The sequence below is a fragment of the Syngnathus acus genome, chromosome 17, assembly GCF_901709675.1.
Source record: "Syngnathus acus chromosome 17, fSynAcu1.2, whole genome shotgun sequence".
Classification (NCBI taxonomy): Eukaryota; Metazoa; Chordata; class Actinopteri; order Syngnathiformes; family Syngnathidae; genus Syngnathus; species Syngnathus acus.
In genome coordinates, this window is record NC_051102.1 from 850,362 (window position 1) to 875,494 (window position 25,133).

General features: G+C 43.4%; 1 protein-coding gene across 9 annotated transcripts in view; it reads left to right on the plus strand.

Annotated features, from left to right (window-relative positions):
* The window catches only part of tnk2b (tyrosine kinase, non-receptor, 2b), a 43,557-nt gene that overhangs the window by 8,602 nt on the left and 9,822 nt on the right, over positions 1-25,133 (plus strand). For 3 of the 9 annotated variants that reach the window (XM_037275876.1, XM_037275870.1, XM_037275871.1), the window contains 16 exons: positions 2,704-2,881; positions 2,966-3,036; positions 3,123-3,395; positions 3,466-3,618; positions 7,220-7,383; positions 8,003-8,122; positions 8,693-8,819; positions 8,967-9,113; positions 9,570-9,664; positions 9,752-9,946; positions 10,148-10,239; positions 10,763-10,885; positions 11,104-11,501; positions 13,299-14,420; positions 14,823-14,918; positions 17,051-17,181. In XM_037275876.1, the coding sequence (XP_037131771.1) occupies positions 2,719-2,881; positions 2,966-3,036; positions 3,123-3,395; positions 3,466-3,618; positions 7,220-7,383; positions 8,003-8,122; positions 8,693-8,819; positions 8,967-9,113; positions 9,570-9,664; positions 9,752-9,946; positions 10,148-10,239; positions 10,763-10,885; positions 11,104-11,501; positions 13,299-14,420; positions 14,823-14,918; positions 17,051-17,181 (3,470 nt within the window). In that variant the 5' untranslated portion in view covers positions 2,704-2,718. Of the gene's footprint in view, positions 1-801; positions 1,436-2,703; positions 2,882-2,965; positions 3,037-3,122; positions 3,396-3,465; positions 3,619-7,219; positions 7,384-8,002; positions 8,123-8,692; positions 8,820-8,966; positions 9,114-9,569; positions 9,665-9,751; positions 9,947-10,147; positions 10,240-10,762; positions 10,886-11,103; positions 11,502-13,298; positions 14,421-14,822; positions 14,919-17,050; positions 17,182-17,307; positions 18,081-25,133 lie in introns of those variants that run through there. The other 6 variants (XM_037275874.1, XM_037275872.1, XM_037275875.1 and 3 more) reach the window with 6 other exon arrangements.

Genomic DNA, 25,133 nt, shown 5'->3' on the forward strand with positions numbered 1-25,133 from the left:
TTTCTTTGTCATTCAAGTTTTGGCTTTTTTTGTTGTTGGTAGTTTTGGTGTTAGATTTCATGCCACCTAGTGGCACTAGTTTGCAGCAGCAGATTGACACACTGACCATTAAAGTAATCCTCACTGGTCCAATCGCCTTAGTGATGAGGCAGCTGGCACCATTGTGATGCATTCCTTGCACTGATATTCAAGCCGTGGATGTAAATCACAGCCATGAGCCACACAACACAACACTCCATGTTGCTTTGTTACTGCCAAATGGGTGGATTGCTGTGTTGTCATGGCAATTTATACACTCGCGTCACCAAATCTGAGAAATCTTTTTGGTACTACTGTCTTTGCGTTGCATCCTGATGAACCAACTTACTGTTGTTTTTTTGGGTGCTGTTTTGTTGTTTTCCTGTCACATTCTCAAGAATTTTTATTGGCCATGTTTGAGCATGCCAAACAAGGAATTTGACTTGGGTACATCTCAGCCTCTGTTCAACATTTAGGTGACTAACAACACTCAGGACATGTGCGAAAATTGACAAATATTCTCATTCTGTGTAATTAACACTTTTTTATTTATTTATTTTTGTTTATTTATATTTTTTCCTCAATCTAACCACCTTATATGATTGGATTGAATCGATTGATTGGATTGAAAGAAGCTTTGCGTCAGTTAGGAAGTAGCTGCTAAGCGTTTGTTTTTCGTCAGCCAAATTGGAGAGAGAGAGAGATAAAATTTTTCGAGGATTAGAAGCAGAAAATATTGCATCTCAGAAGAGATCTCTCAAGAGGGCGTTATTTTCTCTGAGATACGTTGCACAAAAAAAAAAAAAAAAAGATGAAACTCTGACTGGCTGCATACCTCCAGTCTGTCTGGCTTACTGGAGGGTGATTGACCGAGGGAGAAGAAATGCCTATTTTTAGCCCCACGCTGGATGGCGGAATGAAAAAGCAGACAGTAGCATGCAGAGTCAGACTGTGAGCGAGCCAGAGAGAAGGAGAGACTTTTGCAGACCTAAAGGGAGGGAGGGCACAGGGAGGAGGGATTCATTTGTGAACTTCTACAAATTTTGGTTCACTGGCTCAGTCCACGTTTTATTTTGCACACTGAAGCGTCTCTCTTGCCTCTATGAGTGAGTGGAACGGACTTTCAGAGGGTTTGGCCTACCATGGAATGTTGTGGATTTAGACACAGTTTTGAGAGACGCCGTGTGCCTCAAAGCTCTCAATCTGGATGCGGGGAGTCTGTCCACGCATTCTTTCAGACGGCGGGAAGTTCGGAATGGGAGCAGAGCGGTTCTTCTGATGCTTTGGAGGACACGCCGATACCACAAAGCACAATTTTTTGCCTCCTCGACTTCTACGGACTGAGGAATTTAGGATGCGACGCTTTGACAAGCTGAGAAAGTCATTGCCGTTCCTGGCACACTTTCATGTATATCGAGTAAGTTTGTTTGGCTCGTGTAGTCGGAAAGATTGATGCAGCTGGACCTCCCTGTCCTTTTGGAGACTTGTTTTTGCAGAATCTAGCTGATACGGGTCATGACTTTGGCCTTTTGTATTTCTGTGTTTGTGTCAATGTGTACATTTCTCCACCACCATGAGGAAGGAGAACTGCTATTCTGTCATGTGTGCTACTTCTGGAAGTCTACATCCTTAGGAAGTCATCAAAGTGTGCTTTTCTAGATCTATATTTAATCTGCGGACACACGGCCTCCAAGTACTCACTGGTTGTACATTTGCCTGATTTGGGTTCTTTGAAGTGTGACTGAAGATGAAAACTGCACAACAGTTGTTAATTTATTTGTGTGCTTTGGGCTGTTGTGATGTTGCATCACACTCTGACAAGTTTCAATTGGCAAGCAATTCTAATTGGCATACTCTTTCATGTCTTGGTAAGCATATGAATTAATTTTCTTGTCGATCACAACAGTGTGTCCAGGCCTTGAAGTGTGAAAGCAGCCCCAAACTACGGAACTCCTTCCGCTGTTAGTCACAGTTGGTTTTGATGGTGATGTGCTGGTGCTTTTTTTTTTTTTTTGTCCCCACACATTGTTGTGTGAGACGTGATTAATACAAAATTATCAAATTGACTGAACGTTTTTGATCATTCAAAAGGGTTAAAATCCTCAGAATTTCACCTCAACAGATTTCAGTAGTCTCCCACGAAAGCAGACCGATTAACTTTGTGTTTTCCCACAACACACATTTGCAAACATCTGCTGTGACTGTGGAAAACAGTGATCAACATTTTGTTCTCAATTTAACGACATGTGAGGGACCAAACCAGGAACTGAGTCATAATTAATTAGTCTGTGCCTTTTCTGCACTGACAATTTGCAATCATGTCTTGTTTTGAATAAAAGAATGGAAATGATTCAAACATGTTTTTAAATCCAATTCACCTATTAATCAACAGATAAAATAAAATAAGCACAAATTGTAGCCCTTGTTGCATCACAATATTCCAGCCAGTAGTAGACGGTTATTTTTGTCCAAGCCCTTAGTTTTGACACGGCTGTGCAAAGAGGCCAGGCAGGAAACGCAGTTGCATCTTCTTCCCTGTGTGGTGAAGCAACACATACGTGTTGACTGCGTGGGATGACGTGAAGGCCTATAACTCATGAGAAGTGCTTTTTGGGCTCATATATTATGTAGATTATGGACAGTATCTGCAGATATAACTTTATATGGCGTACTTTCCTCATTCAGAAACTGGGCAACAATATGGAATGTGAGGAAGGCACAGACTGGCTGCTGGAGCTGCTGATAGAAGTCCAGCTGCAGCAGTACTTCCTGCGAATCAGGGACGACCTCAATGTCACACGGCTCTCCCATTTCGACTACGTCAAGAATGAAGACCTGGAGAAGATTGGCATGGGTCGACCTGGTGAGAAACTGCAGATATTCTTTCAATTGTGTTTTTGTGTCTTTCTCCATTGGTGTGATATATTTTTTTTTCTTGATTTAAAAGGGCAGAGAAGACTGTGGGAGGCTGTGAAGAGGCGGAAAGCAATGTGCAAGCGCAAGTCCTGGATGAGCAAGGTGGACACACATCACACAGTTTCAATGCCAGTGTTATATTGAGCAGATTTTGGATTGAGTGTGTTGTTCTCTGAATGCCTCGCTAGGTGTTCAGTGGTAAGCGACCGGATGGCGGAGACTTTCCCCAGCAGGGCCAGCCTACCTCTTCCTTCCGTAAGCTGTCTTCCACACCTCCGCTGGGCTTAGTGGAGGGGGTCCTGGCCACATATCCCGCTGGAGATGTTCCTCTTGATGGCCAGCAGCAACAGGCTCTGACCTGCCTCATCTCAGAGAAGGACCTGACTCTTCTGGAAAAGCTAGGGGATGGATCTTTTGGCGTTGTGAAGAGAGGAGAGTGGCTGACTCCTGCAGGAAAGCTGGTGAGGAGCCTTTGTGCATGCACCATAATGTTTGCGTAGGGGGAAACTATGTTGGTGTCCTCCTTTGCAGATGAATGTAGCTGTGAAGTGCTTAAAGACTGATGTGCTCAGCCAGCCCGACGCTCTGGAGGATTTCATCTGCGAGGTCAACGCCATGCACTCGCTGGATCACCAGAACCTCATTCACCTCTACGGTGTGGTGCTCACACACCCAATGAAGATGGTAGTGCACACACAGAATCACACTCGCAGAGGCAGGACCATGCAAACATACATCGACACGTATACTTATGTCGGACTCACTCCACGTAACCTTACAGTTCCTTCTAATCTGCTCCAGCATCTTAAGGCCTTTGTGTGAGAGTGATGAGAGGATGGAGAAACAGGAAGGGAGGAGAGCAAGTGTAACCGGGGGGGCGAAAATAGCCACTGGCATTTCTGCCTTTTCAACACGGGGCTACTTTCCACTGCTAAATAGTTTACGAGCTATGTCATTACTTATAGCCTTCCTGTTTTTGTCTTGCCACTTTGTCAACATAAGCTCCCGTGCTCCTTCTCTTATAGCCCAATGTGCTTTAGTTAGTTAGTTAGTTAGGCCTTTTCATTCCTTTCGGAACATAGGCCATCGATGAAGAGTTTCCACCCTGTCTTGTGCCATTTTCTCCAGCTGTTTCCACGACAGTCCCATCTTCTTGACATCCAGCTCTGTGCTCCTTCTCCAGTTGTTTTTGGGTCTCCCTCTGCTTCTTTTGCCTTGTGGGTTCCATGTTAACGCCTGTTTGGTTATAGCCGTGTTGTTTTTTCTCAGGGTATGTCCTATCCAGCTCCACTTCCTCCTCAAAACCTGTATCTCTATTGTTTCTTGTTTGGTGCGGTCCCATAGGCTGATGCGGTTGGGCCAGAAGATCCTGAGGATGCGTCTTAGGCAGTGGTTTGTGAAGGTTTGCAGTTTAGCGGTGATGTGTTTGGTGGTCCTCCATGTTTCTGATCCATATAGCAGCACTGTTTTGACGTTGGAGTTGAAGATTTTGAGTTTAGTATTGAGTGAAATGTGTTTGGTTTTCCAGATCTTATCTAATATGTTGAATGCTGTTCTTGCTTTCCCTATTCTTGATTTCACATCTTCCTCCGTTCCACCGTCCACTGCAATTACACTTCCTAGGTATGTGAATTTGTCTACCTCTTCCAGTGGGCAGCCCCTGAGGTTAATGGGGTTTGTGTTTTTGTTGTTTACTCGCGTTACTTTTGTTTTTGCTCCGTTTATTTTTAGTCCCAGTCCTGCTGCTGTTTTTTCGAGTAGTTGAGTTTTCTCCTGTATCTGTTGGTGGCTGTGTGAGAGTAGAGCAATATCGTCAGCAAAGTCCAGGTCTTCTAGTTGTTCTGTCAAAGTCCATTGGATGCCTGTCTTTTTATTGTGGGTAGTTTGTTTCATGATCCAGTCAATGCATAGGAGGAATAGAAAGGGGGAAAATAGACATCCCTGTTTCACTCCAGTGAGCACGGTGAATGTTTTCTGTGTTGGTCCCTGGTGCAGCACTTGGCACTGCATGTCCTGATATGAGCTTTTGATGTTGTTGATGAACTTATGGGGTATTCCGTCATGTGCCATTAAGCTCCATAATAGCTTCCGGTCTACGCTGTCAAACGCCTTTTCGAAGTCTATGAAATTTACGTAATCCGGGGTGTTCCATTCTCTCGATTGTTCTATAATGATCCTAAGGGTAGCAATTTGGTCAATACATGATCTTCCACTTCTGAAAACAGCTTGATTTTCTCTGAGCTCCTCGTCAACCCCTTTCCGTAGTCTTTCTAAGATGATGCGGCTTAGCACTTTGCTCGGTGTTGATAGTATCATGATGCCTCTGTAGTTGTTGCAGTCTCTAAGGTCTCCTTTTTTGGGGATGACAGCAATAAGCCCATCTTTCCAGTCTGCTGGTATGTTTTCTTCCTCCTCCCATATTTTCCTGATGAGTGTGTGGAGCTTGATGGTTGTAGTTTCAACATCCGCCTGTAGGGCCTCTGCTGGGATTTCATCTGGCCCTGCGGCTTTGCCACGTCGGAGCATCATGATAGCCCTCTTTACCTCAGATCTTGTTGGGGGTGGGTGCAATTGATTTTGAGTTGGTATGCTGCTGGTGGGATCTCTATTACTTGGTCGGGCGGTGGTTTATTAAACAGCTCGCTGAAATGCTCTGTCCACCTTTGGTGTTGTTCCTCCTTGGTGGTGAGGAGTTGTCCCTCTTTATTCCGGATTTGTGTGTTGTTCTGTCTGAACTTCCCAGCTAGTTTCCTGGTGGTCATGTAGAGTTCCTTGAGATTATTTTGTGCTGCTGCTTCCTGTGCTTCTTTAGCCAGGGCCTCAATGTAGTTTTTCTTGTCCCGTTTGGCACTTTTCCTTACTTCCTTGTTTGCTTCCTCGTAGTCCTTGTGGGCTGCGGCCTTTCTCGCTCGTGTCTTGCATTTGTTTAGTGTGTCCTTTTTGGCCCTCCTTTTATTTTTTTCCAGGTTTCTGTTGACAGCCAAAGTTTATGGTTTGTTGTCCTTTTCTCTAAAACTTCCAGACAGGTCTCCTTCCATACACTTTTCAGGCTGTTCCAGTACTCCTTCACTGGTTGTTCTTGCAGGGCTTGAAACCTGTTCTGGAGGGTGGTTTTATACAGCTCAGTTGTTCCAATGTCCTGAAAGAGCTGGATGTTGTACTTTTTTCTGTTCCAGAAGGGATATTGCGGCGCCTTAGCTTGAGTTGGAGTTTTGCAGCCAGTAGGTGGTGGTCTGATCCAGCGTCTGCCCCCCTCTTTACTCTCACATCCAGGAGAGACCGTCTGAACTTCCGGTTGATGCATATGTGGTCAATCTGGTTTTCGGTGGCGTGGTCGGGAGATATCTAGGTGGCTTTATGAATGTGTTTATGGGAGAATATAGTGCCTCCTATGACCAGGTTGGTGTCAGCACACATGTCTGCAAATCTTTCCCCATTTTCGTTCATGGTACCAAGTCCATGTCTTCCCATGGACAGTTCGTATCCATTGTTGTTTCCCACCTCGGCATTCATGTCGCCCATGAGTAAGGTTAGGTCTTTTTCCTTCCTGGACTGGAGTAGATGTTGTAGTTGGTTATAGAAATTATCCTTCATTTCCTCCTCTGCATTGTTGGTAGGTGCATAGCACTGTATGATTTGAAGGTTGATTCTTTTATGGGTGGTTTGGAATCTTGCAGTGATAATTCTTGAGCTGATGGGCTCCCAACTGATAAGGGCCTGTTGTGCTTCTTTGGAGAGCATGAGTGCCACTCCTTCTATGTGTGGTGCTGCTTCCTCTGCATGTCCAGAGTAGAGAATGTACTCGCCACTGGCTAGTTTGACTTCACCTGTCTGGGTCCATCTGGTTTCGCACAGGCCAAGAATGGAAACCTTGTATCTTCTCATCTCTCCCGCAGTGACTGTTGTTTTCCCTGCTGCGAACATGGTCCTGATGTTCCAGGTTGCTATGTTGGTCGGTTTCCTAGGGGATAGCAGATTCCACCGCACCCTCTCTAAATGGTTTTCAGCATGCGGCTTCATTTCCTCTTCAGCTTGTATGCTTGAAGAGTCTACATCTCCTAGGTTGCGGGGTTTCTTTTTCTTCATCAATGTTTCTGTAATCGTTTTTAAATCCACTACACGGGTGATTGGCCCATGAGCTTTACCATTGCCCTATTTGCCAACTTGACCTGTTACCACCTCTCACGGCGGGGACGTTAAGGTTGGATTTTGAGAGGCATGTGTGCTTTAGTAGTTCTTTAATTTTTCAACTGAGTTTCTCTTCTTCTCTGTCTCCATGTGCCAGGTGACTGAGCTGGCGCCGCTCGGTTCTCTGCTGGATCGCTTGCGCTCCGTCCATCCGCAAGGCCCCGTGTTGATCCACACTCTGTGTCAGTATGCGGTGCAGGTGGCCTGCGGCATGGCCTATCTGGAGCAGAGGCGTTTTATACACAGGGATCTGGCAGCCAGGTACAGTCAACATTTTGATTCTAACAGGCAGGGCGAGCTGTGCGGCTTAAAATCTTTTTTTGGTGGTATTCATCTACTCTGGACTTAATTGCTCGTATTTTCCCTTCCATATTGTTTTTATGGCATCTGATGTTATTTTATGGATATAGACTTTGCTTCTCAATTCTCCACCCAGACATTTGTAGACTATTACAGGGCGACTTGGCCCACAGACTAAATGAGTCACTTGCTGGCTGGTATATTGGGTGCTCTTGGCCAGATTGAATCAATTGAAAAACCTCAATAGGCACCACTAATTTTCAAAGTTATTTTTTGTTTTTGCATACTTTAGTATCATGTCAGAGTTAGTTGTATATCTCATCGCAGACAGGCATGCCATGGTTAAAACTTTTCCTTTTCTGTCGATGGACAATACATTCTAAATTACAATAAAGAAAAAAAAAAACACTACTAGTAGCTACTGAAATATTGTTACTTAATGCAGCATACAACTTTCAGAATACATAATTGGTATAATTGCATACCAATGAGGAGAGAAATGTTCTCAGCACTGTAGAACTTTAGTTGTTGTCATTCAAGATGCAGAGCTCTGGGGTTAATATGTGACTCGTCTGTTCAGGAACATCTTACTGGCATCAGCTCACAGAGTGAAGATTGGCGATTTTGGCCTGATGAGGGCACTACCCAACAATCATGAGCATTATATCATGCAGGAACACCGCAAGGTTCCCTTTGCATGGTGAGTGAAAGCAATAATCAGAGCTCATGAGCTTTCAGATTGCAAAGGATCAGATTTAATAGACTCAAATATTATCTTATTTGTATTATATATTATATTATATCATATATCATATCATATTATGTTATATTTGTTAGGGTTGATAGATTATTCTGATCGTATGATTGTTGGAAGGTAGACTATAATGATTAACCAAACTTGTCCTGCTCTCACAACGCAGTAAAATAAAGTGGTTGCATCCTCTGCTTGATTGACCAGCTGCAGAGGAAGCAATCAAAGTTGTTCTGTTTCCCCCAACGTCATAAAACACCCCCTGCTCTGATTTGACCAGAGGCCAGGGGTTCACCAAACCTGTCCACTCTCACCCCCACCCTGTTTTCTCTCAATAAATACTCTCTTGCAAGAATCAAGTCAGACTTCGTTCGAACATCGCTATATGCACAGTGACGAACATTTTCTCCACTTGCAAGTGCTCAAAGGGCATACTGTCTCCCGTGTGGTTCTTGCAAATAAACAATATGATATGATATTATATTATAATTAAAAAAATATATGTTTTCTGTACCACAGGTGCGCCCCTGAGAGTCTGAAGACCAGAACCTTTTCTCATGCTACTGACACGTGGATGTTTGGTGTGACTCTATGGGAAATGCTCACACAAGGCCAGGAGCCTTGGTTAGGCCTCAATGGGAGCCAGGTAGATAGATACGTGTATTTAGGAACATTTCAGTTCAGCAGTCAATGTGTTTGCGGAACAAATAATCTTCTTTTCTAATATAAAAGAAGAAAAATCCTAAATGCTACAATATATTTGTATATTTATCAAGTTTTTTTTCTCTTCCAGATTCTGCATAAAATTGATAAAGAAAATGAACGCCTTCCTAAGCCAGAGGACTGTCCGCAGGATATTTACAACGTCATGTTGCAGTGCTGGGCACAGAAATCAGATGACAGACCTACTTTTATAGCCCTACGGGAGTTCCTACTTGAGGTAAATTGGCAGCTTTTCGGAAGCGACTGCTTTAGCATTCTTGGGGGGTTGATACGCTCAACAATACCAGAGAAAAGTAATGTGAATGTCAAGCTTGAGGATTCTCTTTACTGAAATTTATCTTTAACGACACCTAGCGGACAATCCCTGCAATACCTGTTAAAATGTTTGCATAAAAAACATACACCTGTGCCAGCAACATTTTTGGAGGAAATAAAATAAAATATGAATTTCTATTTAGTCACCAAGTTAAATAGACACAACTAAAGCAATAAATGACATTGGCAATTTCTGAAGATTATAAATATGCAATATAATGAACAGATAAACCCACACAAATAAAACCTCTCTTTAGTGGCAATTATTTTGAACATTTTGATGCTCTCATTAGGTGACGCCTCAATATGCCGTGGTGCTTGTTTGCATTTGTGTCTGAAGTGCACAGATGTGTTTCAGACCATGCCTACGGAAATGTGTGCCCTGCACGACTTTGATGAGCAAGATAAGCTCCTGATTCAGACCGATGATGTCATCACAATCATTGAGGGGAGGTGAGAGCCTTTTTTTTGTTTCAGGTGTTGAATACAAAAAATCATGTATTTTCAATTCCCTGATAATTTCCTTGTTAAATATTTCAGAGCCGAGAACTATTGGTGGCGAGGTCAAAACCAACGCACCCTCAAAGTGGGACAGTTTCCCCGGCACGTGGTGACTTCAGTGGCAGGTTTGTCAGCTCATGACATCAGCCGACCACTCAAGAACAGCTTCATCCACACCGGCCACGGGGATGCCAACCCTCATCGCTGCTGGGGCTTCCCTGACAAGATCGATGAGTAAAGACTTCTTATTGTTTTATGGCTAACAAGTCACTTGAATTAGGTCTAGATACTTTTTATTAGGTGCACTTTTTATTAGCAGGAAATTGACCACAAAAGACCCACTGTGAGGCTTTTACCAGTTGATGGTAGTATTTCATTATAGTTTCTGACCATGACTGCCTAGCTCAACTAATTATGCCCCCTCCTCCCTCACAGTTTGTATCTTGGGAATCCGATGGATCCTCCCGATGTTCTCGGTTTGGACCTCAGTGCAGCTCGGCCCACTCAGCTACCCGGGCGAGCCAAAAGTGAGTCAATGATAACATGACCATCACTTATTTTCTGGTGATCATTTCGGTCTCCTTATCAATGTTTTTTTTACTTTGTTGCTACTTCAACAGTAGTTGAAAATATAGCATTAATTTTAATACTCATAATGTTTTATTTTAGCAGTTGAGTCATGTGTGGCTTTACCGCTGGCTTTAATCTGACACGTTACAAAAACATGCATGGTAGATTAATTGGACATATTAAATTGTCTGAAGGTGTGAATGGGATCCAAAAGAAAACTGCAACGTTTATTCTTTAATTTTATTTAGATTTTGGTCTGTTACTACCATCATATTCATAAGTTGATGGTCCTGTCCAGACGTCCTGTAAAATTATTACATTTAATTTGATTTGTGACTATCCTATATATACTTTGTGTTTGAAATTCTGAAAAATCCTTTTATTTCCTGACTTTAACTCAAATGGCATCTTTTCTGACGTACTTGCTGTCCCTTCCCCCCCCTTGTTCCTTGCACTGCGGTGGCTGTATTTTGTTTCCAGAGGAGCCTCCTCCTCGCCCTCCTCAACCAAGCGTGGTAATCAAGAGTAAGTCTGCTTTCTCTCAGCAGCTCTTCACCCATTGCTCCTGCCCTCTCTGTTCCCTTCTAGCTCCACTCTTCAAAGGTAACACCTCATGTATTTTTTCTCTTGTTTTCTTCTTGCGCAGTGACTCTCCCATTACTTTTATTTCCAATTCCATAACGTCATTGTTTGTCTCCTTCCCTTCACCGAACCTCGCCTTCAAGTCCCCCAGCTATGTACCACGCTTTTTTTTTTTGGTGGTGTGAACTCATCTTTCAGTTCCACAAAAGTAATGAATTATTTTTCACGTTCCTCCTCAGAGCCTTGTTATGATGCAGTGTATCAGGATGAGGACTTGACATCTGCCGAATTGAAGAGACTGTCACTTGGGAAAATTGGTTCTGTCAAACTTCGACCGACGGCCCGGGTCTCGTCTTCCAAACGGGGCACTGACAAGACTGGGAGAGAAGCGTCCCTCATTGACTTTGGGGAAGACTTTCCCTCGCCCGCACCCTCCCCGACACCTGCGGTTGAAATCCCAAGTGTTGTAAAGCTGTTTTTGAAAGCTGAGAATCTCTTGGACAGAACACCTTCTCAGAGTCCCTCCAAGTCGTTGCCCCGCCCACTTCACCCCACGCCGGTAGTAGACTGGGATGCACGGCCTTTACCCCCGCCCCCGGCGTATGACGACGTAGCCCAAGATGAAGATGATATGGAGGTGCGGTAGGACCTGTTACTACAATCCATGTCGGATGTAAATAATAACGGCCTCTTTAAATTCAGTCGTAATCCAAAATTAAGACGCCTTGTCTTTTTACCCATCAAAGGCTTACCGTCCTTTTCCATGTATAATACGCCTCCATGTATAATACGCACCCTAAAAATGGCATGTCGATGCTGGAAAAAAGCCTGTACCCATGTATAATACGCACCCAAATTTTGACTCTTACTTAAGTCCGTAAACGTAAAATTATTTCAGAAAAAAGATCATCTTTGGGAACAACCGGATGTTATTCTGCCGGTCAGTATCACTGCGCATGCGCTAGCAAACTCGATAGCGGAGAAATGTTTCGGATTTGTGTAGGGTACATTGTGACAGCAAACGAGCAGGTGATCGAGCAAGCGTCTGATACGAGAGCATTGTGTTCGTATGGAGCGTGTTTGAAGTGAACAGCAGAGAGGAAAGGAACAAGGCAAAGTGTTGTGAAATAAAATATTACCTGTAATACGCATTTAGGTAGAGAACTGAAGTCTCGCTCTTTATATAGCTGACGTGTCTTGCACATCCGTTCTGCGCATCTGTAATGGCGGCCTCCGTATGATATCCGGTTTGCGATGGAGATTAAAAAACAATATTTGACAATAACACACCATCAAGGATTGGACCATCGCATCAAACGATGTGTCGTCAATTATGAATTTTACTGACTAAGTGTGTTGGGCAGGATGGCTGAATGCGATGCGCGATTGACGTGTCTTGCGCATCCGTTCTGCGCATACTGTCATGGCGGCCTCCGTATGATATCCGGTTTGCGACGGAGATTAAAAAACAAACAGTATTTGACAATAACACACCATCAAGGATTGGACCATCGCATCAAACGATGTGTCGTCAATTATGAATTTTACTGACTGTGTTGGGCAGGATGGCTGAATGCGATGCGCGATTGACGTGTCTTGCGCATCCGTTCTGCGCATACTGTCATGGCGGCCTCCGTATAATATCCGGTCTGCGATGGAGATTAAAAAACAAACAATATTTGACAATAACACACCATCAAGGATTGCACCATCGCATCAAACGATGTGTCGTCAATTATGAATTTTACTGACTAAGTGGGTTGGGCAGGATGGCTGAATGCGATGCGCGATTGACAACAAACAAGAAGAAAGGTGATTTCAAGTTTTATTTTGAGGGAGATTTTCTTCAAAAATTGTTGTACCCATGTATAATGCGCACCCCAGATTTTAGGACAATAAATTAGTTAAATTTTGCGTATTATACATGGAAAAAGACGGTACTTTAACCCCTCTTTAATATTTTGAACAATTTTTGGATATTTTCTTTACATTTTTGCACAACTTCCGGTCCTCTGCAAAGGAGCTGAATGGCCAAAAACAACCCCCCCAAAAAACGTTTGATATGTAAATAAAATTTGCTGCTTCAACTAGAAATGAAAACTAGAAATTCATCATGTTGCACTTTTGTGACCAAGATGACTTCTAATTACTCTTCAACAAGACTTGAATTGCAGGATGTTCTCAGAGAGAAGTGATCTTAAAGTGTCAGTGTCAATTGTAGAGCTACAGAGAACGGAAGTATAGAAGTAGACATTCTCGGATATATATTTATCGATTTACGGAGCAAACAGCTGCTGAAAATGTTGCCGTTGGGCTTCTTGTTAAAGAATAAAATAAAAAGGTTATGCACATCACATCATTTGGATTTTCACTAGTGGAATAATAATAGTAACTATATTCATGCAGTTTTCATTATATTTCGTTTTCATCTTAGGTGAGTTCCATCAACGGCATGGAGCAACAGCACAGTAAGGAGCAGAAGAATGTTCGCATCCCAGAGGAGGAGCTTCCCTGTGGACAGGAAGCGGGGGGCGTGGCCTGTGTCTTCAGAGTTACAAACAAACCATGCCTGGAGGATAACCTCTTTCTACCCAGCAAGCACAGCCAGGGCCCAACTACCTCATTCTCCCAGTCTGAAGAAATATTCCAGGAACTCCAGCAAGAGTGCATGAGGAGGCTCAACGTCCCGAGTTCAGCCTCAAGCCTGCAGGCACACGCTGAGAATAAACCCCAGATTCCCCCTCGTGTCCCTATTCCCCCTCGGCCAATTAAAAAGGGCGACTACTCCTCCGCTCGTTGGTCCCGGGACCTCTCTCTATCCCCGAACCCGGCCGACCTCACCAATGACATTTCAAGCTCAGAGCAGGATCGGCCACCGCAAATTCCTCCCAGGGAACCTTTGTCGCAGCCTGGCTCCAGGACTCCCAGCCCCAAAAGCCTGGAGGTGGGCTCACCGCAGCAGAGAGTCTACTCTGTCAGCCCCATCAGCATACCAGTTGCCCTAACCGCCTGCCCCCCCACACACACCTACAGCTCCTACCTCTCCACCTCTCCAGGTAAATTCATGCCTACTACGCACAGCTTTGCTTCGGATCCCAAATACACTGCACCCAAAGTGATCCAGGCACAGGGGAAGGACTTTGTAAACAAGGCCCCCTGCATCCTCCCCATAGTCCGTGATGGACGGAAAGTTAGTAACACTCACTATTACCTTCTGCCGGAGAGGCCGCCCTACCTTGACAAATACGACCGCTTCTTCAGGGAGGCCGAGAGCCTGACCGGCAGCACTGCCGAGGACAGACGCGTACGGCAAGCTAACACCGCTACGGTGCGACCGATGCTGCTCAGCACTTTGCAGGCGCAGGCTCAGGGACAGGGGATTGCCCCGCTGGGTGAGCTGAAGACTAATTTCTCCAGCAATCTTGGAGCACGGACAGGAATGAAGACATCAGTTAGCCTCTCTGGTATTTGTGCTGAGGCTTTGACAACACCAGCGGGCATCGCTGACTGTCCCAGGACAGACGGATTGGAAAATTCAGCTGACAGAGTTAAAGCGGTAATCCTAACTTTTATTTGCTTGACTTTATGAAATGTCAAAGTCAATAACAAACTTATTTGTATTGAATAACTGTCTGACTATCAAACCTGATTGTTATCTTTGGAAAAGTAAATCATACAATATGATACCGTGTTGCTACTGTCATAGTAGTCATGTTGTTAAGGTTCAATGCATTATAGTACAGAACTAATAAATAAAAAACAATATTTTTAAACACTTCAGGTAATTTGTGTGTGTTTTGGCTGCCGCTATGTGGAATTATGGTATTGTCATTAATTGCTCACTAAATTGCACAATACGGTACTGGTTCTTGCCGCAACACTAATCACAATAATACTTAAGATATGGCCATCAGATAATTGTTATTGATCAATTGTATATTATCATTCTTGATTGCAGGTGCAAGAGGCAGTTCATGGTGTGACGATCGATGAGTGTCAAACTGCCCTCCAGAACCACAATGGGAACATTGAGAAAGCTGTGCATTACCTGAAGGTAAGAACATGTATTACTAATATGCAATACAGAATTTTCATTTTATATACGTATATATATATATTTATATATATATATATATATATATATATTTATATATATATATATATTTATATATATATATATATATTTTTTTATATATATATATATATATATATATATATATATATACATATATATATATTTATATATATATATACATATATATATATTTATATACGTATATATTAGGGGTGTAAATCGCGGGTTTTGTCACGATACGATATCATATCGATACAAAGAACCTCGATACGATATTTGCCGATATCTTAAAGCCTGCTGTGATTCATTCACGATACATCACGATATAGTGCTCCACGATCGATATTTTTATTTTTATTTATTTTTTTTAAATAAAAAATATAGAACAATATCCTGATTTATAACAATTCATACGCAAAATCAACAAGGTACTGCAAACTCTTTATTTAGGAAATTACAAGAGTATTGTAGTATACAAAGTGCTTATTTTAACACTGAACTTTATCAAATTCCTACATTTTTTCTCATAAGTAAAGAAAAATGAATATTCTTTCTTTTTTTGTAATACCATTAACTTTAAAGTGCATTACTGAACTATTTATTTACAATAATTTTAATTGTCCGTTGAGCCATCTTTTCTTTGGAATCCAAAGTGCTTCCAAACGAATGACTTGAAGCCCAAAGGGGAGCGAATTTCCTCGTCTTCTTGGACACTAGCCATAGCACCAGCCCAGGAGCCGCGTAGTTGTCGGCTCCCCTTTCACGTGCCTGCTCTGCTCACAACACAGCACGCCGCGTACTGCTCCCGGAAAGAGGAAGCAAGCAACAATGAACTGGATTTCAAAATAAAGTCGCGTCTAATGTCCGAGGTCAAACACGGCGATATAAATCGATGTTTACGTTTAGCATCGATGCCAATAAATCGTAGAGCATTATATCGATTAATCGATGTGTATCGATGAATCGTTACACCCCTAGTATATATATATATTTATATATATATATAATTTTTTTGCTGCAGTTTCCTTATGCTATATCAGAAAGGTATACAAGATAATAGAAAAACGGCTATCACTTTTTTTTTAAACTAAATTGCTCTTTTCCAATCACTACCTGCCTTCTACATTCATCAGCAATCACCGTCATAATTTTGGGTGATAACGTGAGGGGTGGATCCTGCCAATATGGCCTTGACAGTGAATGATTCATGCTTCAATCTATCTTTTTCTTCAAACTGATGGCTACCATCATTCAGTCTATTTAATATTTTCCCTCCATCACCTCACATGATTGACTGTTCCAGAAAACCAAGGGAAATATCATTAACATTTCAGACATAAATTATTGCTCAAAACTATGGAGTCAAAGTTCCCACATAAAAAGCTAAACTTTTTAACAAGGAAATAGCAATTACATTTCAGACATAAATTATTGCTCAGAACTATGGAGTCAAAGTTCCCACATAAAAAGCAAAACTTTTTAACAGCCTCATCCACGAGTGTATTGTCCAGCGATTGCAATCCATTAAAATATCGGCCTTTTGTAATGGAGGTAATATTTTTGGTGCAGTAAGGGAATTGCAGCCCTCGCTGGTCAAGTGCTTTGCAGCTCCCCCTTTGGTGCATTCCAGGTCAACCTTTGGCATTTCCAGTAATAACATTTTTATGTACAGTAACTGTAACTGCAATCAGGTCGTCATTGAAAGCTGATGTTGGCCATTTTTTTTTAAAGTGGATTCCGCTTCGGCCATTACGGGGCTTTGTTGATCCTTCTGGGAAAATTAGACCATTGCGACTGTGATGAACAGGTTGTAAATGCACTATTTCATCTGCTCCCTCCTCTCTTGTTGTGTCTGCGACCGCTGTGCAGCGTACTTTCTGTAAATAAAAGCCATGAGTGCCCGGCAAGGGAGCAATTAAATGTTTGATAACAACCATCAAGAAGTTTAGAAGATAAAGAAAATGGCCATCAAGATGTTTTGGTTTCAATCTAAACAATGGTTGTGTATTTGGACTAAGCAATTTGAGAACGTGCTTGCAGGCTTCCATTGTCCTGTGCTACTATTAAAAAATTCTGCTCAGATTTTCAATGGCTGGTTTGTTTGCTCGTAGGTGGAGCAGTTGTTTTGTTTGGGACTGAGGAGCAGGTCTGAGTGTTTGAAGTTGCTGGAGATGTGTGACTGGAACCTGGAGGTTGCCGGCACCCAAATGTTGGATAACTATGAATCTACAACACAACAAAGGTACCATTCACTTTGCTCATAGGAACTTTAGCTAACTATGTATAAACAGTATCTTCTCCATTTATTTACAAACACAAATATACCCCCCCTCCACCAATCTAATTCAAAGCTTCCTCATGTTTCTAGGCTGTGAGGGAACATCTCAGGCTTCAGAGCTCTGATTGGAACTTCCTCCTCAATAAAACGTCTCTGGACCATCTTCTGACCCTTCAGACTGTGACTTTAGTATGAAAAAAAAAAACTAGTTCACTGAAACACAAACCTCAGTTCAAATGAAATTGAGGCATTTTGTAAAATGTAAACAAAAACAGACTACAATGATAACTGATTTTTTATTTTTTTATTTTGTTTTGATGTACAACTTCAGTTGCGCAACAGTCCAGGCAGGCTCTCGGTCATATTTTGTGTTTCAACGTTCATCAGTTTGAACATGGAGTATCTTGTAACATTTTAAATAGAAGTTGAAAAGGATTTGCAAATCATTGCATTCTGTTTTGTTTACATTTTTACACAACGTCTTAACTTCAGTGGATTTTATTGTATTGCAAAATTCTAGCTCCTGAAAAAAAAGTCTGTCATATTTGGACTGGTCAGAAATTGCTCCTCTTATTAAGAATTTGTATGAGTCAACAATCCTACTTTTCAGCCACTGTTAGCTTTGTGTGTCCTGTCAAATTCTGCTATTAATGCTGCAATTAGTGGAGAGACTGTTTTGTCTCTGGTCTCCCCCCCCCCCCCCACACACACACACATTGTACAAGAAATACATTCAAGTTTTGTGTTTAATAAAAAAGGCACAGGGAACACTGGCTGCTGAGCTCCTGCACAGGAACGTTCAGTTGACAAAAAATATATAATATACCACATCAACACAAAGAGCCATTGGTTTCAATTCCAAATTAAGATCAGTGGTCATTGTGGTCTAAGAGTTCACTTCTTATTCATGAGCTCCCAGAAGTTGTTTCTAAAGATTTTTTTTCCGCCAAGTCTGCTGGAACTATGCGCAGCCAATAATAGACGCTAATAATGGTAACCTTGTCATTTATGCCTGCTCATTACTTCAAACCACAATTGGTGCACAGCTCTGCTCAAATGTGTTTTTTTTTTTTTGTGATATAAAAAAAAAAATGAGACCAAGATATAGCCTTTTAAAACATTTCCGCCATGAGTCTGACTATTAACTTGTTCAACAGGTGAAGCACAAACAAACTTTGTCGTTAATTAGAGGTCAAGCTTCTGCACCTGCAGATTCATCTATTGCATTTTTTTTTAAATTTAATTTTTGGGACGTTTTTTGTTTTTTGGGAATGTGAATAAAGCCACATCCTCAGTAATGAGGCTGTGCACGCTTGTGCATTATTTTTTTATTTTCATTCTTAGTTTACTATTGGAATTCTTTTTTTGAAAGGATTTATCTTTGAATAGGGTAGTGTCGATTTCTTTTTTTTTTTTTTTTTTTTCTTTTTTTTTTTTTTCTCTCTCTCTGTATAGCCACTCTTGGGCGGGTGAGGGGCTTCAATTTACATAGTGAAACCTCAGATTCATTTTTCAATCAAATCCCTCAACAACCAGTTATTAATATATTAACTCAATGCATATAGTAAACATGTGGGTCTTTTATTCAAAGAGAAAAGGAAATAGAGATTGTAGAATACTTGGTGCTTATAAAATTCACTTTCATGCGGTCAACAAAAAACACAAACAATATGCCTGCATCCGCCTTTTGGGAGGGGTGTTACGATCAGTGTTTCATGCCACTGATACTGATTCTTATACGTGATTATTTTTCAATTTTAGAGCGGCTCGCTATTGATTATTTTAATAATTTTTTAATCTGTCTTTTTTTAATTAGTGGATGAATCAGATAAAAAAAAAAACACAAACAAAGTGAGTTTCTCGTTGGCTTCAAAGTACGATCGTTTTTGTGATAGGCAATGATGGACATTTGCTGATTTGCCGATCACATACTTGCCCATGGAAATTGACCCATCACGATCGGTGGCTGATCGATCGGAGCGCCTCAAAATAATCATTTAAAAATATGTATGTTCACATACACCATATTCAGGTCATGATTGCTTCTGACAAACGTGACATGTCTGAATGCTGACCGTCTTCAAACTGGAGTCACAAAGACTTTGCAATGTCAAGAAGCGTTCCAAATATTTTGAATAGAGTGTGCTTATTTAGTAGCTTGTGGATGCACGGAGGAAGGAAAAAAAAACCTAATTGTTGAACCGTGTTTGGTGTCAAGCGTTTGGAATGACAAGTTTCCCTTTTTTGAAAAGAAGGAAGTTGTCCTTTTTGCACACAGCTTTCTCACCTACCTGACGTTTGGGGTGTTTGTCTTGAAACGGAGCTGCTGTAGACGTGTTTGAAGGACTGAGATGAACCTTGTGGTGTGACCATCAAGTCATACTTATGTTTAACAACTCTGTTATGTAAATCTTATGCAGATTTTTAATGTCTTTTATATTATTGTGCTGTTTCCCCCCACTCCTCTCCTTTTACACTTGACATTTCTGCCTCATTTGTACCTCTATGTATTTGCTTCCCAGTTTTTTTGTTTTTTTTTCCATGGCAATTGAACAGATGGTTTTGTTTTTCCCTCTTGGGCTGATGGAAATGTTCATGGGAAGATAATGCTGCCGACTTTCATAAGTATTTTTTTTTACTAAAGAATTAATTATTTTCCACCTCTTTTTTCCAGTTTATGAATGCTTAATTGGGATATCATGCTGCCTGGATTAGGATTTTTGTTTTCTGGTAAATCACACATTTCACTCTATCAGCTCTCATGGAGCGAACTATTAAAATTAGACAACAACCCAGATGATGATCCCTAACAGTGTAAATTAAAGCTATACGTAGTTAGTCTCATAATAACCAGGACTAGAACATTTTGAAACATACAAGTGAGCATATGCTATTAGTTTTTAAATGTATTTGCAAATTTATTTAAAAAGCCACAATTTATTCTCTCGCTCTCGCTCTCGATGATGATGATGATGATGTTGATGATGATGTTGATTGATTGATTGATTATTAGAATTGATGCAAACCTCAGAGTAACGAGAATGTAATAACGAACGGAGTCAGTTGGCGTGCGGGTCCTCTCGGCTCATCTCGCAAGGTTCGACAACCGAATTTCGTCCGACATCCGAAGCAAAATATATATATATATATGCATGCATGCATGCATGCATACATACATACATACATACATACATACGTATATATATATATATATATATACATACGTATATATATATATATACGTATATATATACGTATATATACATGTGTATATATATATATATACATCTTCCGCTTATCCGGTGTCGGGTTGCAGGGGCAGCAGCTTTAGGAGGGACTCCCAGATTTCCCTCTCCCCAGCCACTTCATCCAGCTCATCCCGGGGGATCCCAAGGCGTTCCCAGGCCAGCTGAGAGACATAGTCTCTCCAGTGCGTCCTGGGTTGTCCCCAGGGTCTCCTACCGGCGGGACATGCCCAGAACACCTCCCCAGGGAGGCGTCCAGGAGGCATCCTGATGAGATGCCCAAGCCACCCCATCTGGCTCCTCTCAAAGTGGAGGAGCAGCAGCTCTACTCCGAGTCTCTCCCAGATGGCCGAGCTTCTCATCTTATCTCTGCGGAGGAAACTCATTTCGGCCGCATGTATCCTGAATCTCGTTCTTTCGGTCACGACCCATAGCTCGTGACCATAGGTGAGGGTAGGAGCAGTAAATTGAGAGCTTTGCCTTTTGGCTCAGCTCTCTTTTCACCACGACAGACCGGTACAGAGTCTAGATTACTGCCGACGCTGCACCAATCCGCCTGTCGATCTCGCGCTCTAACCTGCCCTCACTCGTGAACAAGACCCCAAGATACTTGAACTCCTTCACCTGGGGCAGGAGCTCATCCCCAATCCGGAGAGGGCATTCCACCCTTTTCCGACCGAAGACCATGGACTCGGATTTGGAGGTGCTGAACCTCATCCCGACCGCTTCACACTCAGCTGCGAACCGCTCCAGTGAAAGCGGGAGATCACGGCTTGAAGAAGCCAACAGCACCACGTTGTCTGCAAAAAGCAGAGACGCGATGCTGAGGTCCCCAAACCGGACACCCTCAACGCCTCCTCGAAATTCTGTGCATAAAAATTAGGAACAGAATCGGTGACAAAGGGCAGCCTTGGCGGAGTCAAACCCTCACTGGGAACGAATCCGACTTACTGCCGGAAATGCGGACCAAACTCTGGCATCGGTGATACAGGGACCGAACCGCCCTTATCAGTTGGGTCGGCACCCCGTACTCCCGAAGCACCCTCCACAGAACCTCCCGAGGGACACGGTCAAACACCTTCTCCAGGTGGACTGGTTGGGCGAACTCCCATACACCCTCGAGGATCCTGCCGAGGGTGTAGAGCTGGTCCACTGTTCCACTGCCAGGATGAAAGCCACACTGCTCCTCCTGAATCCGAGGTTTGACCTCCCGACGGACCCTCCTCTCCAGCACCCCTGAATAGACCTTACCAGGGAGGCTGAGGAGTGTGATTCCCCTGTAATTGGAACACACCCTCCGGTCCCCCTTCTTAAAGAGGGGAACCACCACCCCAGTCTGCCAATCCAGAGGCACTGTCCCTGATGTCCACGCAATGTTGTAGAGGCGTGTCAGCCATGACAGCCCCACAACATCCAGAGTCCTTAAGAACTCCGGGCGGATCTCATCCACCCCCGGGGCCTTGCCACCGAGGAGTTTTTTAACTTCCTCAGTGACTTCGACCCCAGAGATTGGAAAGTCCACCTCAGAGTCTCCAGGCCCTGCTTCCACAATGGAAGGCGTGTAGGTGGAATTGAGGAGGTCTTCGAAGTATTCTCCCCACCGACTCACGACGTCCCGAGTCGAAGTCAGCAGCACGCCATCCCCACTGTAAACAGTGTTGACGTTGCACTGCTTCCCCCTCCTGAGACACCGGATGGTGGACCAGAATTTCCTCGAAGCCGTTCAGAAGTCATTCTCCATGGCCTCGCCAAACTCCTCCCACGCCTGGGTTTTTGCCTCAGCAACCGCCGAAGCCGCGTTCCGCTTGGCCATCCGGTACCTGTCAGCTGCCTCCAGAGTCCCGCAGGCAAAAACGGCCCGATAGGACTCCTTCTTCAGCTTGACGGCATCCCTTACCGCCGGTGTCCACCAGCGGGTTTGGGGATTGCCGCCACGACAGGCACCAACGACCTTACGGCCACAGCTCCGGTCGGCCGCCTCAACAATGGAGGCGCGGAACATGGTCCACTCGGACTCGATGTCCCCCGCCTCCCCCGGGACGTGGGAAAAGCTCTGCCGGAGGTGGGAGTTGAAGCTCTTCCTGACAGGGGATTCTGGCAGACGTTCCCAGCAGACCCTCACATAAGCGTTTGGGTCTGCCAGGTCGGACCGGCATCTTCCCCCACCATCGGAGCCAACCCACCACCAGGTGGTGATCAGTTGACAGCTCCGCCCCTCTCTTCGCCCGAGTGTCCAAAACATGCGGCCGCAAATCCGATGACACGACTACAAAATCGATCATCGAACTGTGGCCACGTGAGCATTGAAGTCACCCAGTAGAACGATGGAGTCCCCAGAAGGAGCGCTCTCCAGCACTTCCTCCAGGGACTCCAAAAAGGGTGGGTACTCTGAGCTGCCGTTTGGTGCATAGACACAAACAACAGTCAGGACCCGTCCCCCCACCCGAAGGCGGAGGGAGGCTACTCTCTCGTTCACCGGGGTGAACCCCAATGTGCAGGCGCCCACAAGTATACCCACACCTGCTCGACGCCTCTCACCGTGGGCAACTCCAGAGTGGAAGAGAGTCCAGCCCCTCTCGAGAGGGCTTGTACCGGAACCCAAACTGTGTGTGGAGGCAAGTCTGACTATGTCTAGTCGGAACTTTTCTGCCTCGCACACCAGCTCGGACTCCTTTCCAGCCAGAGAGGTGACATTCCATGTCCCAAGAGCCAGCTTCTGCAGCCGGGGATCAGACCGCCAAGGTCCCTGCCTTTGGCCGCCACCCAGCTTACACTGCACCCGACCCATTTGGCCCCTCCCACAGGTGGTGAGCCCATGGGAAGGGGGACCCACGTTTCCTTTTCGGGCTGTGCCCGGCCGGGCCCCATTGGCGAAGGCCCGGCCACCAGACGCTCGCCTTCGAGCCCCGCCTCCAGGCCTGTCTCCAGAGGGGGGCCCCGGTGACCCGTGTCCGGGCGAGGGAAAAAGAAATCCATTCATGTTTTTCTTCATAAGGGGCTTGTGTGAGCCGTGCTTTGTCTGGCCCCTCACCTAGGACCCGTTTGCCATGGGTGACCCTACCAGGGGCATGAAGCCCCAGACAACATGGCTCCTAGGATCATAGGGGCACGCAAACCCCTCCACCACGATAAGGTGACGACTCACGGAGGGGGAACAAAACACGAGTGGAAAAATACATAAAACGTAGTAAAAACAAGTGTGCTATAAAAGAGAAGGTTTTATGTGCATAAATATGCAGCAAAACAATAAAGAGAGTCGTCTAAATTGGTTCCAAATTGATTCTGCCCTAACATCCATCCATTCTTAATTGCGGTTGTCATCAGCATCACACCAAAAATCGGGCCCCCGTTATTAATCATCGCGATGGATGGCGAAAGGAAGACTGACCTTCTCGGTACCCCCAGAAAGTACAGAAAGCAAGTCATTGATGTCTCGCCAGCATACACTAAGGTAATGCTGCCCCCCCCCATACCTTGCATGCATTAGTTTGGGATTGATTCAGAAAACTAAGTATCAATTGACTGCATTGCTTGTTTAGTTAATTTATGGTTGCAAACCTACAGTAAATGCCAACTACATTTATTATTAAACACGCATACTACACTCTTGATGTTAAACCACCTCTGGAGTTTCAGTATCTAAATTTGAATGATCCAAGATTTTTTTTTAAGATGGCAGAGATGTAATACTACAGTCCCTCCAGAACTCAAATAAATTATATATATTATAAATAATGTGTGAGAGTGTGAATGCTTGTCTATATGGAATGGGACCCAAGTGACCCTAATTAGGACAAATATTTCTACTCACTTCCATGCAATATTGGAAACGTTCAAACACTTGAGGCCATTACAGCGTTGTGCTTCCGCATCAGCACTAGCAATCTATAGATCAATGATGAGTAAGAGAAGGATGTATCGCCATTAGGGCAAGACCACTTGCGTTGCTGAGTGAGACAGGAGGAGTGTGCCCGTGTGAATTTTGTCATTAAGAAGGCTGAAACACAAATTAACCCTGCAAGCTGAAAAGATCAATTAATCATTGCGCTGTGGCTACACACAACTAAATCTCCTGCTATAAGCTCTTATTTGTCTTGTGAAACCACTATCTCAACTTTCATGGATGCAAAGTGCAGCCACATACAGTGAGCTACAAACTTTTTCTTATTACCAAGTCTTCTCAGGGCTGCAAGTATTTTTTTTAATCTAATTGTGCAGACTTGGAATGAATGCGTGCACATTTTGATTCACATTTTGATATTCATGTTGCTCCCACTTCTTCACAAATTCCGCCACTGTGAAAATAGCTCCTCCACAAGACACTATTATATATGATTACACACACTGAGTTCCATTTGGACCAGCCAGCTGGAGAAGGGGGGGATAGAAAGGTAAATTAAATGTGTGATGGTGTCAGGCAATTTTAAAGGCTACATTTACGAAATAAAGGAACACTCCATCAGTCAGTCTGACATCTAAGTCACAAGTAAAATCTAAAGAATTGGGAAGCCTTAAAAAATACATGACATTTGGCTCACAGCTCTATAGTGAGTTCAGAATTACATTTAAAACCACAACGCTAACATTTATGTAATAATATGAAAAATTAATACTTTGCATGATATTCAAATCTAAAGCAATAAAGTTTTCTTTACTGATAAAAAAATATGC